The 17,055-nt window shown below is 35.0% G+C and overlaps 1 protein-coding gene across 2 annotated transcripts in view; it reads left to right on the top strand.

The window, feature by feature from the left end:
* TBC1D8B (TBC1 domain family member 8B) overlaps nucleotides 1–17,055 on the top strand; it is a 74,855-nt gene that overhangs the window by 15,977 nt on the left and 41,823 nt on the right. For both annotated transcript variants that reach the window (XM_070290980.1, XM_070290981.1), the window contains exons 2-7: nucleotides 2,934–3,044; nucleotides 6,381–6,499; nucleotides 6,996–7,221; nucleotides 7,913–8,153; nucleotides 11,586–11,793; nucleotides 12,444–12,611. In XM_070290980.1, coding sequence (XP_070147081.1) covers nucleotides 2,934–3,044; nucleotides 6,381–6,499; nucleotides 6,996–7,221; nucleotides 7,913–8,153; nucleotides 11,586–11,793; nucleotides 12,444–12,611 — 1,073 coding nt within the window. The remainder of the gene's footprint in view (nucleotides 1–2,933; nucleotides 3,045–6,380; nucleotides 6,500–6,995; nucleotides 7,222–7,912; nucleotides 8,154–11,585; nucleotides 11,794–12,443; nucleotides 12,612–17,055) is intronic.

Below are 17,055 nucleotides of genomic sequence, written 5' to 3'. Positions count from 1 at the left end.
CCAGGTGACTTAAAATTTATTGCACTAGCTTCCTAATTATTTGTTGCATGGTTTTGCACTAGCTGCCAGATTTAAAGCACTTACCAAAACTGACCAGTTTCCTTTCTGCATAGTGTAAAGCACTTATAATCTTGCAAACATTTCTGTTGCAAAAACAGTGACCTTTCATGCCAGTGATTTTGACTACTTTGTTCCCAGTCTCAAACTTTCTGTCGAAAAACTAATTTTTCTTATGTTACTCAGAAATAATGATCTGTAGTCTCTCCTTTCCTTTCTGCCTCCTCATACATGCACACTCCCATGCTAACTTTCAGCTGAGCCAGGCTTTTCTTTACCTCTTTGTTCTTTTTCCCATTCTTCTAATACTGCTTTTTCTAGTATATATGAAGAAGGAAATAGACTTTGAGCTCCTTTTCTTTGAAATGTGGCAAAATGTGCAATAAATATTTTCCTTGCAAATTTGCAAAAACTTTTTTGAAAGCTTTTTTAGAAATTAAATTCATGGGAGCCAAATCCAGAAGCTTAAATAGTGCTGTTTTTAATGAATGCTTTTATTTGAACTCCTTGTTTTGACAATTTTGTTAAGTCATTGCATGTTTATTTATATAAATAGGCATTCATATACTTGACTCCACTTTTTCAACCTGAAGATAGCTTCCTCTTTTGGTTTTCTTTCACTGCCTCTTTTTAGTATTTTTACTTTCCCATCTTCAAAATGAAAACATCCTCCTTTTTTTTCTATTTCCTGAATAATTTCAGTTATGTTGCTCTGAAGAGGCTATCTCCCACTTTTCTTTCTCACCAGCTCCCACTTTTCTTACTTTATCCTAATCTCTTAGCCAGATCTCCAATTTCTCACAGTCACTTTTTCATACTGAGAGTGATAGACTTATTTTTCCTTTTATCTCCAACCCTTCAGTAATTCCCTCATTAGTTGACATAGAATCACTTCCTATATCTCGCATCTTCATTCCTATTCTCTCTTCCCCCATACCGTCTCTTTCATAATATTTGTTTGGGTGTTCATATTTTTTTTTCTTAGTCTTCAATTCATAGTATAACTTTTTCATATCAGATAATTGCTTTTTTCTATAATCTGCACATGTTATGATTGCCAAAATCTTCTTTCTAAGGCTGCTAATTAATATGCTGCATTTGTGACCCCTGTTTTTACTTTTTACCAATTCCTACATCTCTCTCCCACCCTTTCCTTTCACCTGAGCCAAGTTTCTCTTTATTTCTTTGTTTTATCTTCTACTCTTCTAATTTACTTCCCTCTATGCTTATAACAACTCCCTACCTCACATCTGCCAATGTACCTATATTCTCATCCAAATCTTGCTTGAAATCTTAACTCCTCTTAAGTGGGTAAAGATAGGAAAATAGCCAAAGGCCTGTTTTATAATTGAGTTATTTTTTTCTCAAGTCTGTATGCTAAATCAAAGAGGAATGCCTCATAAAGTAAAACCAACACTCAACCAGTCAAAGCTTCCAGAAAAGAAAGATTGATTTATGTTTCTCAGCCATCTCACTGATTTGCTTCTGAAAGTTAGGGATAGAAACTTAGAGGTAGAAGACATGGTTTTTGTCCTCAGAGAACTAATAATCTAGGTAAGGAGACAAAATTAATATACATGAAGTACTTAGAAAGTAGTTGTAATAACTAACCTAATAATCAGAATGCTGGGTTGTATCATACAGACTTTAAGTGCTGTGTATAATCAGAGACAAGGGAAGGCATAATTGCTTGGGGTTGCCAATGAAGATTTCATAGGGGAATTGGGTATTGAAGAAAACATAGAATTTGGATTAGCCACACTGGGCTACAAGACTTGCATTAACATTTCTAGGTAAAAAAGACTTGCTTAGCAGAGACTTTTTAAGTTTTTATTGATTTACTTATTTGGGGCTGTATTGGATCTTTGTTGCTTTGCGTGGGCCTTTTTTCTAGTTGCAGAGAGCCCAGGCTGCTTTCTGGTTGCAGTGCCCAGGCTTATTTTGTTGCTGAGCACAGACTCTGGGGCACATGGGCTCAGCAGTTGTGGCTCTCTGGCTCTAGAGCACTGGCTTAATTGTTGTCTCACGAGCTTAGACGCTCTATGGCACGTGGATCTTCTGGCACCAGGGATAAAACTGGGGTCTCCTGCACTGGCAGGTGGATTTTTTACCACTGAGCCACCGGGGAAGCCCAGACTTGCTATGCAAAGACTTTATGGGAGAAATTAAGAAAACAGGAAACTTACTGTAGGAGGAGTAGGAAATATCAAATAATTAAATTGAAGCTAAATAATCAAAACCTTGAATTTGAAATTGAGGAATTAAATGTTAAAAACAAAAAAAATCCCCTTTAAGCATTTTAATTAATCAAGATTTTTATCTTGTTAAAATCCATTGTTTTTCTTATAATATTAGCTAACATTGAGTCTTTTACTATGTGCTAAGCATTGTGCTAAGTGTTTTATGTGTAATAATAACTCATTTTATCTTTCCAACAACCTTTTGTGGTAGGCTCCAGTTTTACCCCCCTTATTTTACAAATGAGGATGAAGAAAAGGTAAGTACAACTGGGTCAAGTTGACACAAGTTAGTACTAGGATTCAAACCTAGGAAATCTCTGTTACTAGAATCTACATTCTTATCTGCTCTAAACATAACCTTGTAAAGGAGGTAAATAAGTGCTGCAAATATATCATGAGGTTTAGACAAATGAATCTGACTTATTTTATTGAAAGATAATTTTTTAAAGTACTACTGACATTGGAACACTGTAGTCTCTTCATCCCGATTGTATTTTTTTCTTTAAGAAAAATCTCTGTAAGGAAGCTTTGAGTTAGAAATTAAAAAAAAAAATCCATTGGTTGTTAGTCGTGTGAAGCAATATTGATTTTATCTCTTGTAAGATCCTTGTTTCAATGGTCTCTTTATTACAACAGGACTTTTGGTTGGGACTCTTGATTCAGTCTTAGACTCTACTGCAAAAGTAGCTCCATTTCGCATCCTACATCAGACACCAGATTCTCAAGTTTACCTGTCAATTGCATGTGGTGAGTATGAATTTTTTTTTCTTTTTTCTTTTTTTTTGAGTATGAATTTTAAAACATAGAATTCAAACAAATAAGGATCTTAAGAAACTGAATATTTAAATTTTATTTATACTCCCCAGTTTTTAAAAATTAATTTTTATTGGAGTATAGTTGATTTACAAATAGAGTCACAGATGTAGGAAAAAATGAGGTATATGGGAGGGTGAAGGATAAATTAGGAGATTGGGATTGACATATACACACTACTATAAAATAGATAACTAAGAAGAACCTACTGTATAACACAGGGAACTCTACTCAATACTTTGTAATGACCTATATGGGAATAGAATCTCCCCAGTTGTTTTGATTTAGAATTGAGGTAAATGTGCAGCTCTGCTTTGAGAGACTAGAAAAATATCTATTTAAGAAAGATTACAGACTTTTTAAAAATCCATTAATATGTGAGACCTGAAGCATGTGTTCTGGCAGTGTTGATTCTGAGCAAATTTTGATCAGTGCTACTGCTAATCTGACTCCTTTCTTCAACTCACCTTTCCGGCTTAACCCAACTGCTAGGAAGATGAGAACCTCCCCCATGAAGTTCTTTGTTTCATCTCTAATAATTCAGATGAGGAGAATCAAGCCCAAAACTTAAAGGCTGATCTCTAAGAAAATATAAGCCTGAAAACCTGAACAAAGCATCATATCCTTGAAATATGAAGGGATAATTTACACGTAGTGCAACATATTCATCCATGAATATGTTCAAATGCGTCCTTCAGGGGGTTCAGATTCTTCAACATGTATCTATTGTGGTAGAAAAGGAATTAGGATGATTCTTAATATAGCAACTCAAAATTAAGAAAAAATACAGTGATAGTTGTTACTTCTTTAATGATGCCATTACAATGTTGGTCTAAATTAGAATCTGAGATTTATGGGTTTTTTTAATGTTGAAAGGTTGCCTTTTTCTGATTCTTTCTCTCTTCTCCCCCTCTCTTTTTTAAGTAGATATACTTAAAAAATACAAAAGCATGTGAACTTCTGGACAGTTCATGTGTGTGAACATATAGCATACAATTAATTTTTAAAACTGTGTGGCTTGTTTTTTGCATCTCCCTCTCAATTTCCTTTAGTGTTTCTGATGAGTGTTTTCTCTTGACTCTTTCAAATTGAATACCATTTAAACTAAATATGGAAGATATTATACTTGCTGATATCATGAGATGTCTATAACCTCAACTCTAAGTTGAGTTGGTAGAAATTATATCCTCATTTCTTAAACAAAAAGGATGATCATACCACTTACTTCCCAAATTAACTTGATGCAGAAACAGTGCATGCGTGTTCAGTTGCTCAGTCATGTCTGACTCTCTGTGACCCTATGGACTGTGGCCTGCCAGGCTCCTCTGTCCATGGGATTCTCCAGGCAAGAATATGGGAGTGGATTACCATTCCCTCCTCCAGGAGAGCTTCCTGATCGAGGAATTGAACCTGCATCTCCTGCATTGGCAGGCAGATTCTTTACCTCTGAGCCACCTGGGAAATGCACAGAAATATGGTACTTACCTATTAGTGAAGCTTCTTTTTACCTAAAGGGCCACAATAAAGGCCTTAAAATTTCCCCATGGCTTTTATTTGTGGTTCATTAAAGAAAGTTATTACACATGGTGTGATGACTTGAGTAACATGAATACAGTTCTAACTGATCTGTAGGAAATAGGCAGTTTTGAAGTGTCAATACTTTTTAAAAAAATTATTTATTTTTGGCTGCCACTGGGTCTTTGTTGCTACTTATGGGCTTTCTCTAGTTGCAGTGAGCAGGGGCTACTCTTCATTGCAGTGCAGACTTTTCGTTGTGGTGACTTCTGTTGTTGTGGAGCACAGGCTCTAGGTGTGCAGTCTCAGTAGTTGCAGTGCATGTGCTCAGTAGTTGTGAGGCATGAGGTTAGTTGCTCCACCGTATGTGGTATCTTCCCCGACCAATGATAGAACCCATGTTCCCTGAACTGGCAGGTGGATGAATTCTTAACCACTAGACCATCAGGGAAGGCCATCAATACATTTTTTAGTGTATCACTCTCCATATGTCATAAAACATACTTAGAAGTCAGAATATTTCTTTTGAGTGAGATTTGTATAATCTACAGTGCTGGGGAGATCTTAAACGTATGTTGGTTATAGGGCAAAATTGATAGATATTAAAATGTTCTTCAAACCAAAGCAACCCAGAGTTAAGCATAATACTGACCGTCAGTGCAAGTACTCTGACCCTCAGTAAACCACCTAACCTTGATTCAGCAGATCACAAGGATTTAACCTTGCTATAGGATTTCTAATCTCTTTCATAAAATTTCTGTAAGTTGACTAGGCTTTTTAATGAAAGAGTTGACTGAGAGAAAGCTTCCTACTCCTGAGGGATGCCACAGATGAGATCCATGTTTATGCAGTGTGCATAGGATTGTCATATGCATGCTGCTTTCAGTCATACAGTATTATTAGAAGACTGTATTATTTGAAGAACAAAGATTAAATTATGTATATTTATATTCTAGTACCCTGTATATTTGGGCTTCCCTGGTGGCACAGATGGTAAAGAATCCGCCTGCCATGTGGGGAACCCAGGTTCAATCCCTTGATTGGGAAGATCCCCTGGAGAAGAGAATGGCAACCCACTCCAGTACTCCTGCCTAGAGATTCCCATGGACAGAGGAGCCTAACAGGCTACAGTCCACGGGGTCGCAAAGAGTCAGACACGACTGAGCGACTAACAAATACACACATACTCTATATATCATGGCTTCCCTGGTGGCTCAGCAGTTAAGAATCCGCCTGCAGTGCAGGAGCTGCAGGAGATGCAGATTCGATCCCTGAGTTGGGAAGATCCCCCGGAGGAGGGCATGGCAATCCACTCCAGTATTCTTGCCTGGAAAATCCCATGAACAGAGGAGCCTGCGGGCTACAGTCTGTGGGGTCACAAAGAGTCAGATATGCCTGAGCAACTGAGCACACACTCGATATATTCTCTTAAAAGAACTGGTTACTATAGGTACCAGTTACTGGCACCTTGTTTTCAAAATTTTATATCCTTTCTCGTGAGTTGTATTTACTTTTCTCCACTTTCATTAAATATTTTATTCTTTCTATTTATAACGAAAACTAGTGTTCATATTCACATTTAAGGATGACATGGAGAGTAAACATTGTATCCTGTTCCTTTATGATGATCATTTTTTAAAAGAGCAAATATTATTTTATAGCTTTTTAAACTAAGCTTATAAATATCAAGAGCAGTTTTTTTGTGTGTGTGTGAAGTTTTCTTTGAGTCTCTCTTTCTCTTTTATTATTAATCAGGAGCCGACAGAGAAGAAATAACCAAACATTGGGAGTGGTTAGAAGAAAATATCATGAAGACCTTATCTGTGTTCGATTCAAATGAAGATATTACTAATTTTGTACAAGGAAAGATAAGAGTAAGTGGCATGGATATAGTTTGTAGATGGAATACTAAACTCTTTGACCCATTTATTTGAGGATGAAAGTTGCATGGAAGCTCATTGTTTTATTGGCACCTTTCAGGACTGGCAGAAGCACACATAGAAATATCAGAATCAGAACTAAAGAGAGTTGTAAACGTAGTGGTTATTCTTTGGTTCCCTTGTGAGTGCAGTTAGGGATATTTTCATTTCAGAATCTCTTTGAAAGAACCCTTCACTCAATCAAAATAATATTTAGCACCTGTATTTTTGGTAGGTTCTTTTGAGGCATTAGGAAAAGATTAAATGATAAAATTGCAAATTTAAAGAAATTGAATTACAAAATTAAAGATCTGCTCACTACTGTCGTAAGAGATGTAGGTATGTGTGTATGTGTATACACAGTTTTATTCAAGGAACTGTTTAAACATGTGAGGTATATTTTTGTTGATGGGTAATTATTAATTTTCAGAAATTATTTTGTCTCCTTTAGGGATTAATTGCTGAAGAGGGAAAACATTCTTTTGCAAAAGAAGACGATCCTGAAAAATTTCGAGAAGCCCTTTTGAAATTTGAAAAATGTTTTGGTTTGCCAGAGCAGGAAAAGTTAGTTACCTATTACTCGTGCAGTTATTGGAAAGGACGAGTTCCTTGTCAAGGTTGGCTATATCTTAGCACCAATTTTCTGAGCTTCTATTCTTTTTTGTTAGGATCAGAAAGTAAGTGGTTTCTGTTGTTTACTATGACTTTGAATTTACAAACTTACCTATCAACTTTGTGATGGTATTAGGTTGCATGTAAAGTAATAGAATAGATATTAAAGGTAATTAAACTATACATTTAAAAGTTCACTTCATCTGGGGAAGAATACTTTTAAGACTGGTTGTTTAACATAACCATTTGAATTGTATATAGATGCCTTGCCTGTTGTGGGAAGCAAATGAATATTAAACGATGATGGTGATCTGACTTCAATCTATATTTAAATAATTGTTTTAAACATGCAATACACATATGTGTAGTAATCATAGTACCTAATGTCCTACAGCTACAAAGAAGAATCAAGCAGTACTGTTCATAGCACATGTATAGCTTTTACACCAATAGTTATATAATTGTATAAATTGAAATACCAAATTTAATATCAGGTTTAAATATTAAATCAGAAAAAAAGATTAGAAATTATTTAAAATTAGGGACTTCCCTGGTGAATTATATATCTGTTCCTAAAATCAGTTGTTGTATGTTCATTGTTATGCTTCAAAATTTAAACTAATCTTGAACTCAAAAGCATTTTAATTGTTCATAGCATTTTTTAAGTGACTGTTGTTTGTTTTGAAAGACCTGATTAATAAACATTAATCAACATTGAGAAACTTAATCATATCTACTTATAACTCTAATTTGCAGTAAAACTCATTATCTCCTGGGATGCAGTCTCAAAACTTGAAAAGACTTCAAATGTCATACTGACAGAGAGTATTCATGTGTGTTCCCAAGGAGAGAATCACTACTTTTCGATGTTTTTGCATATTAACCAAACATACCTTCTTATGGAACAACTGGCAAACTATGCTATAAAAAGAATTTTTGATAAAGAGACATTTGATAATGACCCAGTCCTTGATGATCCTCTACAAATCACTAAAAGGTATTCAAAGCTTAATTAATATTTATTTTTTAAAGTATTGTTTGACCAAAGAACGGTGGCATTGAATAACATTAAAAGACGAATGGATAAAAAAGTTCTGATACATATACACAATGGAATATTACTCAGCTATTAAAAAGAACACATTTGAGTCAGTTCTAATGAGGTGGATGCAACTGGAACCTATTATACAGAGTGAAGTAAGTCAGAAACAAAAACACCAATGCAGTATATTAATGCATATATATGGAATTTAGAAAGATGGTAACAACGACCATATACGTGAGACAGAAAAAGAGACACAGATATAAACAGACTTTTGGACTTTGTGGGAAAAGGTGAGGATGGGATGATTTGAGAGAATAGCATTGAAACATGTATATTGCCATATGTGAAATAGATGACCAGTCCAAGTTTGATGCATGAAACAGGGCACTCAGAGCCGGTACACTGGGACAAGCCAGAGGGATGGGATGGGGAGGGAGGTGGGAGGGGGGTTTGGGATGAGGGACGCACGTACCCCCATGGCTGAGTCATGTCAATGTATGGCAAAAACCACCACAATATTGTAAAGTAATTAGCCTCCAGTTAAATAAATTAATTTTTAAAAAGTTAACTGTTCTATGTTATATGATAGTTTTTCTTTGGAGTAATCATTGATGTGTGAGTTTTTAAAGTTTATTCATTTGCATTTCACAGATAGTATCCTCTGTGAGAAATTTAATGTTAAGAAGTAATAGAAGTTAGATTTGAAAATTATTTCTTAAGATCTCAGTAGGATTTGCTCTGGAGTGTTTTTAGAAACAGAAGTTTTTGTGTGCATGGTTAGCCTGAGGAGTAGCCTAGATAGATTTAAGGCTGAAATTGTTAAATGTATTGTTTATTTTTAAACACATTTTATAGGTAGGTTCATTTTTTCTTTGTTTACAAAATTTTATTGATATATAGTTGATTTACAATGTTGTGTTAATTTCTGCTATATAGCAAAGTGACTCAGTTGGCTATACATATATTCTTTTTCATATTCTTTTCCTTTATGGTTTATCAGAGGATATTGAATATAGTTCCCTGTGCTATACAGAATGATCTTGTTTATCCATCCTATATGTAATAGCTTGCATCTACTAATCCCAAACTCCCAATTTTTCCCTCTCCCAACTCTCTCCCCCTGAGAGTTTCACATTTTAGTATAAGGATAATTTAGTAGAATCAATGGAACATGAGCTTTAGAATAAGATTAGAGCAACCCTGGGAAAAGTTGTAACCTCTCAGGACCTCAGTTTTCTCATCTGTTGTTTGTACCTCAGAGAGCACTTGTAAGGAATGAGCAATGTAACTTGTGAAAGCACTTTGTAAAATATTAAGCACTAGATAAATAGTTACCATTATTAGTGCCTGCATCAGAAGTATCTGTCTTATAGCTGTTTGCCACTATATTTGGTTTGCTGAAACCGACCAGAGCCCTTTCATCCTGCTCAACACTCAGAACAGTTGACTGAAATGAGTGTGCCAAAGGGGAGAGAATCCAGAAATAGCTAGTGAGAACCGCTTCTGGCAAGAAGGATGAGGGTATAGACTGTATGGGGAAGTGTAAATAAGAGAAAGCTAAGCTGCAGTCCTGTGGATAGACCAGAACTAGTAACCTGGATGCTGTGTGTTACATAGCCCTAACCTGGGTACAGTTGTTCCTCTTACCTATTCTTAAACCATTCCTAAAATCTATATACATAAGGGTTCCCTTTGTGAGCCTGCTTACTTTTCTGGAAATAGATCGGCAAGGTGAATTTGTTTTACACCTTACTATCAAAATTAGGTCCCAGTGTGCATGATTTATCAGTAGAACTCCATAAGGATTAAGAATATAATTTAGCATTTGTTTATATAGGTTGTTTTGATTAGCCACCCTAAGCATAAACATTTTAGCTATTTTATTTCCCTTAAAATATCCTAAAAGGCCACTTATAAATAAGTTATTCATTACCAAGTCTGTATTTAAATGAGGTATAGTAGATTCATTTTTGTCTATGTGCATGTTTAAAAGAACCTATTGAAAATTAGGGCTTCCCCTGCAACTCCGCAGTAAAGAATCTACCTTCAATGCAGGAGACATGTGGGTTTGATCCCTGGGTCTGGAAGATCCCCTGGAGGAGGAAATAGCAACCCACTCCAGTATTCTTGCTGGGAAAATCCCATGGACAGAGGAGCATGGTGGGCTGGTAGTCTATCGTGTGACAGAGAATCGGACATGACTGAAGTGGCTAAGCACATGCATTGAAAATCATATATATCTAAATCCTTTTCCCTAGTACATTAAAAAAATAGATTATTTAGACTTCGTCTCCAAATGACATTTTAAAAATGGAATATCTATTGCTTTGGTTTACTGTTTTTACAAATATGTATTATAGTAGCTAAATTCAGTATATATCCTTCCAGACCTTTTAATGCATGAATTAAAAAAATATTTGCCAAAAGCATGAATGGGATTAAACATCACATATTATGCTACAGTCTACTTCTCCTCTTAAAATAATATATCACAGACATCTTTTCATTGATATAAAAAGATCTTATGTTTTTCAATAGTAGTGGAAAAACCCACCAAATTGCAATTTAAGTGAGGTAAAAATTGTGAGTCTCTGTTCATATTTATCAGAATTACTTTTAAAAGACATGGTGAACTGCCACATGTTCAAACAGTATATGCTGGAAGGATAAATTTAGTTTTAACTTTTTTGGCTTAGAATTAGAACTTGCATAATTTACTCACTACCCCAGATGGCTTTGCTGCTTAGCACAAGTGTTTAATGCCTCTAGAAAAATTGTGCTATTTTAAGCAATTGTTTTTTATTTATATATTTATGTGTCAGTTAACAAGTCATCTGTATTTATTGACACCCATCCTGTGCCCAAAACTGTGCAAGCACTGTTGTTTTATTGTGTCTCTACTTTGAATTTTTTAAACATTCATTTAGATTTTTGCTTCATTTGATTTTAATGTTATTTTTATGTACTAGTCTTCCCATCTAAATTTTGATACTGTAAACTTTCATCATTTTGTTTGAACTGGGTAACTCTCTTGATTTTCCTGATAACCAAGTGTAAAAATTATTGTCTTCCAAGATTGGTTTTAGCCATATTCACATATGAATATAATAATAGAATAGTCTCCTAGCAAATCACCCTTTAACAGATGGTTTGAAGACCTACATCATCTCTAACCATTGTGTACTGGAATCTAATAATACAAAACTGGAAAAGAGAACAAACAAATTGATTAGGAATCAATGTGTTTCTTCCATTCCATAATTTGTTGAAGAGCATAACATGTAGTGTTTAATCGTTCTGTTTTACAGTGCACTTAATGAGTGTAGACATGTGTACACTTTAGAAGGCATCATTTGAGCCCCTTCTTTTTTTTCTTTCCTATAGAGGTCTGGAAAACCGAGCCCACAGTGAGCAATTTAATGCTTTTTTTAGGCTGCCCAAAGAAGAGACTTTGAAAGAAGTACATGAATGTTTCTTATGGGTACCATTCAGCCACTTCAACACTCATGGAAAAATGTGCATATCGGAAAACTATATCTGCTTTGCTAGCCACGATGGCAATCTGTGTAGTGTAATCATTCCATTACGAGAGGTAAAGTAAGTTTAGTTGCATATCAGTTTTTAGTTCAAAAATGTGATCATTCACAGAGTAAAATACCCTTTAATTTTGTAAATTATTAAAAACAATATGCAACATCTTTTTAGTAATTTTTAAATAATCTTTTTTAAGTTCCATAATATTCTCCAGGATAAGAGTACCATTCCTAAGGATGAGAGTACTAGGATAAGAACCTTATAGCTCTTATTGAAAATGAAAACAACTAAAAGTTTATGTACAACATAAGGGTTTGGGTGATGCAACATGGAGTGTAATCACTCAGACATTTATGACATGAATACCAAAACTTACACTATCACATTTGATATATATACATGGTCAGAAAGAATAGAATTGATAGCTTTTCTATAAGTCAAAATCAGTTATCAGTATTGCAGCATTGAATTTTTACATTTGTCATTTTTAAAGGTTACATGTTAACCTTTTCCTAAAGAAGTGAAATAACTTGCGCTGAGATTGCTTGTATCAGTGATACTACTAGTACCCAGTCTATTCCCTACTAAGTCCTACCACAGACCAAAACTTGTTGCCACAAAAAACAGATAATAATAAGCTAAGCCATTTTGCCTGACCTTGTCAAAAATGAGAAAAAAAAGTGATTCACTTATGTTTTCATCCCCCAGGTCTTAGCTATAGATAAGACAAATGATTCCAGCAAATCTGTCATCATTAGCGTCAAAGGAAAAACAGCTTTTCGCTTCAGTGAAGTAAAAGAATTTGAGCAGTTGGTGGCAAAACTCAGGCTCAAGTGTGGGACAACTTCAACTCAATATCACGATATTAGCACAGAGGTAATTATATACCAATCAAATCATTTTGAAAAAAAGATTTATGTTTGTGTGGTCCCCTCTTTAAAAGGAACTCACAGTACCTTTCCTGTTATTCTTATGTTTAGTTTTTATAAGATGAATACCAAAGAAATTGTATTCTCTAAGTCACATCATAAAGCAGAAGTGAAAATTAGGGACATTATCACTTTTTAGGAATTCAGACTTTTAAAAAATTATCTTGTTATTTTTCTTGACTATATTTGTTGTTTAATCATATATACATACCTTGTACTTTGCATAGCATGGCTTTTAACAACTCAAACTATGAGAATTCAATGGGGCATTAAAAAAGGACTCTTATTGCTGTAGGGAGATGGTCTGATAATCTTTTTATTTAACATCAAGCAGGTGAGCCTTATTTATATAATCTGGGCCAAAACAAAATAGTGACATATCTATTTACTTGTAAAATATTAGACAAAGCAAATATTCTTGGCAAAAGATAATTAAAAGCCTGATTTTGATGTTTATCTTTTATGGAAATGTAGTTTCAATTCAAATTAATTTTTCTTTTTCAATCTCATATTTTAATAGATTGATAAAACATTACAACTACTTTTATTTTAATTAAAAATTTAAAGAAAAAATCAACATTGGCTTCACTGGCTATATTATTTTACTTGGATTGGATTATAGAGGCTTTTATTTCTTCCCCTAGAGCAGAGACTGAAAATATTATGCTAAGTCAATTTGAATGCAGAATTGACAAGACTGACTCTCTACTTGATAAGAGAAAAGTGCAATGAAAGCATATAATTTAAAAATATTTATATATTTCAGTTTAAGAGTTGGACATGACTTAGCGACAGAACAACAACAATCTCTATTCCAGACACAGAACCTTCATGTTGGCCATTAAGAGTTTTTGTGCTCCAACTTGCTAATCTTTCATTCTTGTCAAATATATATACCCACAGTATACCACAGTTTGATGTGAGGACATAAGTAAACTGATCAGTCTTGCTCACATATTCTTGCTTATCTCACTTTTGTTTTTCAGTCCTAAGTCCATTTCAGATTCAGTCTCTGTGTTGGATGTAATGCTCTGCTTATCTTTCCCTTTCCTTTATCTGTTTCTCTTAAACCTGAATACCTGGAATTTTTTTCCCTTGAAAATTCTCAGATGCATCTTAATAGTTGGATATGCTCAATTGTCAAGAAAGGATTTTGTTTCAAAATGAGTTTGCCGTCTTTTCAGATGTATGTCAAAGTTCTAAGGTTTTCTAGTTTCTCTTAGCCATTTTTAAAGGTTTTAACAAAGATATGTACAAAATACCAGTAAGTAAACTGGCTTGCTTGGAAATTTTTTTTAATTGACATAACATTCTATTTTCACTTAAGATTTTTATCTTCACAATGAGGAGGAATATTAACTTGTTTACTATAATCTGTATATGTCTAGCTTTATTTTTATACTACATTTTTAAAAATAGTAAAGAGAGCTTTTTAAAGAGGAGCTGGTTCCATTTGATTTCTAAATGACAGACATTGTAGTTATTTTATAGCTACACCTAGCATACTGAAACAAAGAAAAAATTATATTAAAAAATTATATACAAACAACAAGACTTTTTATTCTAAATCTCAAGGAAGTCTAAATCAACAAATCTAAATATGAATACAGGAAGAACTAGGAAATTTTTCCCATGAGTATATAAAATTGTGAAACAAAGAACAAATGCTCCCAGAAACAACTGGGAGTATGGGTAAGTATCAGTTCTGTCTAAATTTTTAAATATGTCAATTAAAATTCTCCACATTTTGTTAAGTTAAAATCCCGGTACATACACAGGTTTTGAAATTTTCCAATCAAATGCTTAGAAAACACATTAATCTTTTATTTTTTATTAACATGTATACTCAAGAAATATTACCAGATACGATAATTTTTCAGAACTATAATAAGTGAAAGAAAAATGGGCCCTTTTAGGTTAGTTTTAAGCAAAGTGACTTAAGAGGGAAAGTACTGCTAAAGATCCTTTACTTGATGCTTTGCAACTACATTGTAAGTGGATCATAGGAACTATAGAATGTCAAGAAGAGGTAGAAATTGAGCTATGCATTGGAATGTTTAAAAGAGCAAAATCTACAGATTATTGAAGTGTTTATAAATATACTTGTTTCATTAGTTTTCATAACCAACCCTATCTAACGGCTTCCTTATCCTCCATGATAATGCAGAGGAGAATAATACTTTAGGGCTTCCCTGGTGGCTCAGTGGTAAAGAATCTACCTGCCAATGCAGGAGACAAGGGTTCAATCCCTGATCCAGGAAGATCCCACATGCTGTGGAACAACTAAGCCTGAGCTTCATGACTTTTGAGCCTGTGCTCTAGAGCCTGGGAGTTCTAGAACCCATGCTCTGCAACAGGAGAAACCACTGTAATGAGAAGCCCAAGCACTGCAACTAGAGAAAAGTCCATGCAGCAATGAAGACACACCACAGCCAAAAATAAATAATTTCTTAAAAAAAGAATAATCTAACCCACACAACTGATGTTTTCTTTGCCTTGTCAGAATAAAGTAATATATTTTCTGTAGCTATAATGTAAATTAGAGATGCTTAAGCTGTGTGGAGTAGCTTTATTTCAACATTTCTTGTTGTTCATCTGCTAAGTCATGTCTGACTCTTTGTGACCACATGGAATGCTGTATGTTAGGCTTCCCTGTCCTTCATTATCTCCCAGGGTTTGCTTAAACTCATGTCCATTGAATGCCATCCAACCATCTCATCCTCTGTCATCCCCTTCTCCTGCCTTAAATCTTTCCCAGCTTCAGGGTCTTTTCTAATGAGTTGGCTCTTCGCACCAGGTGGCCAAAGTATTGGAGCTTCAGTATCAATCCTTCAATGAATAATCAGGGTTGATTTTCTTTAGGATTGACTGGTTTGATCTCCTTGCTGTCTCAGGAGCCTTCTCCAGCACCACAATTCAAAAGCATCAATTCTTCGACGCTCAGCCTTCTTTATGGTCCAACTCTCAAATCTGTATATTACTACTGGGAAAACCATAGCTTTGACTATATGGACCTTTGTTGGCAAAATGTTGTCTCTGCTTTTTGATATGCTGTCTAGGTTGGTCATAGCTTTTCTTCCAGGAATAAGCTTCTTAATTTCATGGCTGCAGTCACCATCCACAGTGATTTTGGAGCCCAAGAAAATGAAGTCTGTCACTGTGTTCATTGTTTCCCCATTTATTTGCCATGAAGTGATAGGACTGGATGCCATGATCTTGCTTTTGAATGTTAAATTTTAAGCCAGCTTTTGTACTCTCCTCTTTCACCCTCAGCAAGAGGCTCTTTAGTTGCTCTTTGCCTTCTGCTATTAGTATTATCTGCATATCAGAGGTTGTTGATATTTCTGCAGGCAATCTTGATTCCAGGGTTGTGATTCATCCAGCCTGGCATTTTGTGTGATGTACTCTGCCTATAAGTTAAATAAGCAGGATGACAATACAGGCTTGACGAACTCCTTTCACAATTTGGAACCAGTCTGTTGCTTTATGTCTAACTGTTGCTTCTTGACCTGCATACAGTTTTCTCAGGAAGCAGAGGTAAGGTGGTCTGGTATTCCCATCTCTTGAAGAATTTTCCACACTTTGTTGTGATCCACAAAGTCAAAGGCTTTAGCATAGTCAATGAAGCAGAAGTAGATATTTTTCTGGAATTCCCTTCCTTTTTCTATGATCCAATGGATATTGGCAATTTGATCTCTGGTTCCTCTGCCTTTTCTAAATACAGCTTGTACATCTGGGAGTCCTTGGTTCACATACTGTTGAAGCCTAGCTTGAAGGATTTTGAGCATTATCTTGCTGTCTTGTGAAATGAGAGCAGTTGTGTAATAATTTGAAAACATTCTTTGGCATTACCCTTCTTTGGGATTGGAATTTCAACATTAGGAAATCAGAAGTTTTATTAAAAATAAAATTAACACTAATTTAAAGTTATGTACAATGTACAGTCAAACCAGTCAATTCTAAAGGAAATCAATCCTGAATATATTCATTAGAAGGACTGATGCTGAAGCTGAAGCTCCAATACTTTGGCCACCTTGTGCGAAGAGCCAACTCATTAGAAAAGACCCTGAAGCTGGGAAAGATAGAAGGCAGGAGGAGAAGGGGGCAACAGAGAACGAGATGTTGGATGGCATCACCAACTCAATGGTCATGAGTTTGAGCAACCTCCGGGAGATAGTGAAGACAAGGAAGCCTGGTGTGCTGCAGACCATGGGGTTTCTAAGAGTCAGACACGACGGAGTGACTGAACAACAACAATGTACAGGAGCATATTTTAAGATAAGCTTGTGATATCTAAGGGAAGTATTTCTTTGTATTTTGGTTGTAGTTTTTGAATTTACAGATCAACTGTGGCCCCCAGTTGTCATTATTATACTGAGTTTAATGAGATA

The sequence above is a fragment of the Ovis canadensis genome, chromosome X (assembly GCF_042477335.2).
Source record: "Ovis canadensis isolate MfBH-ARS-UI-01 breed Bighorn chromosome X, ARS-UI_OviCan_v2, whole genome shotgun sequence".
Classification (NCBI taxonomy): Eukaryota; Metazoa; Chordata; class Mammalia; order Artiodactyla; family Bovidae; genus Ovis; species Ovis canadensis.
Note: the sequence above shows the minus strand (reverse complement) of the source record. Positions and strands in the feature narration are given on the sequence as shown.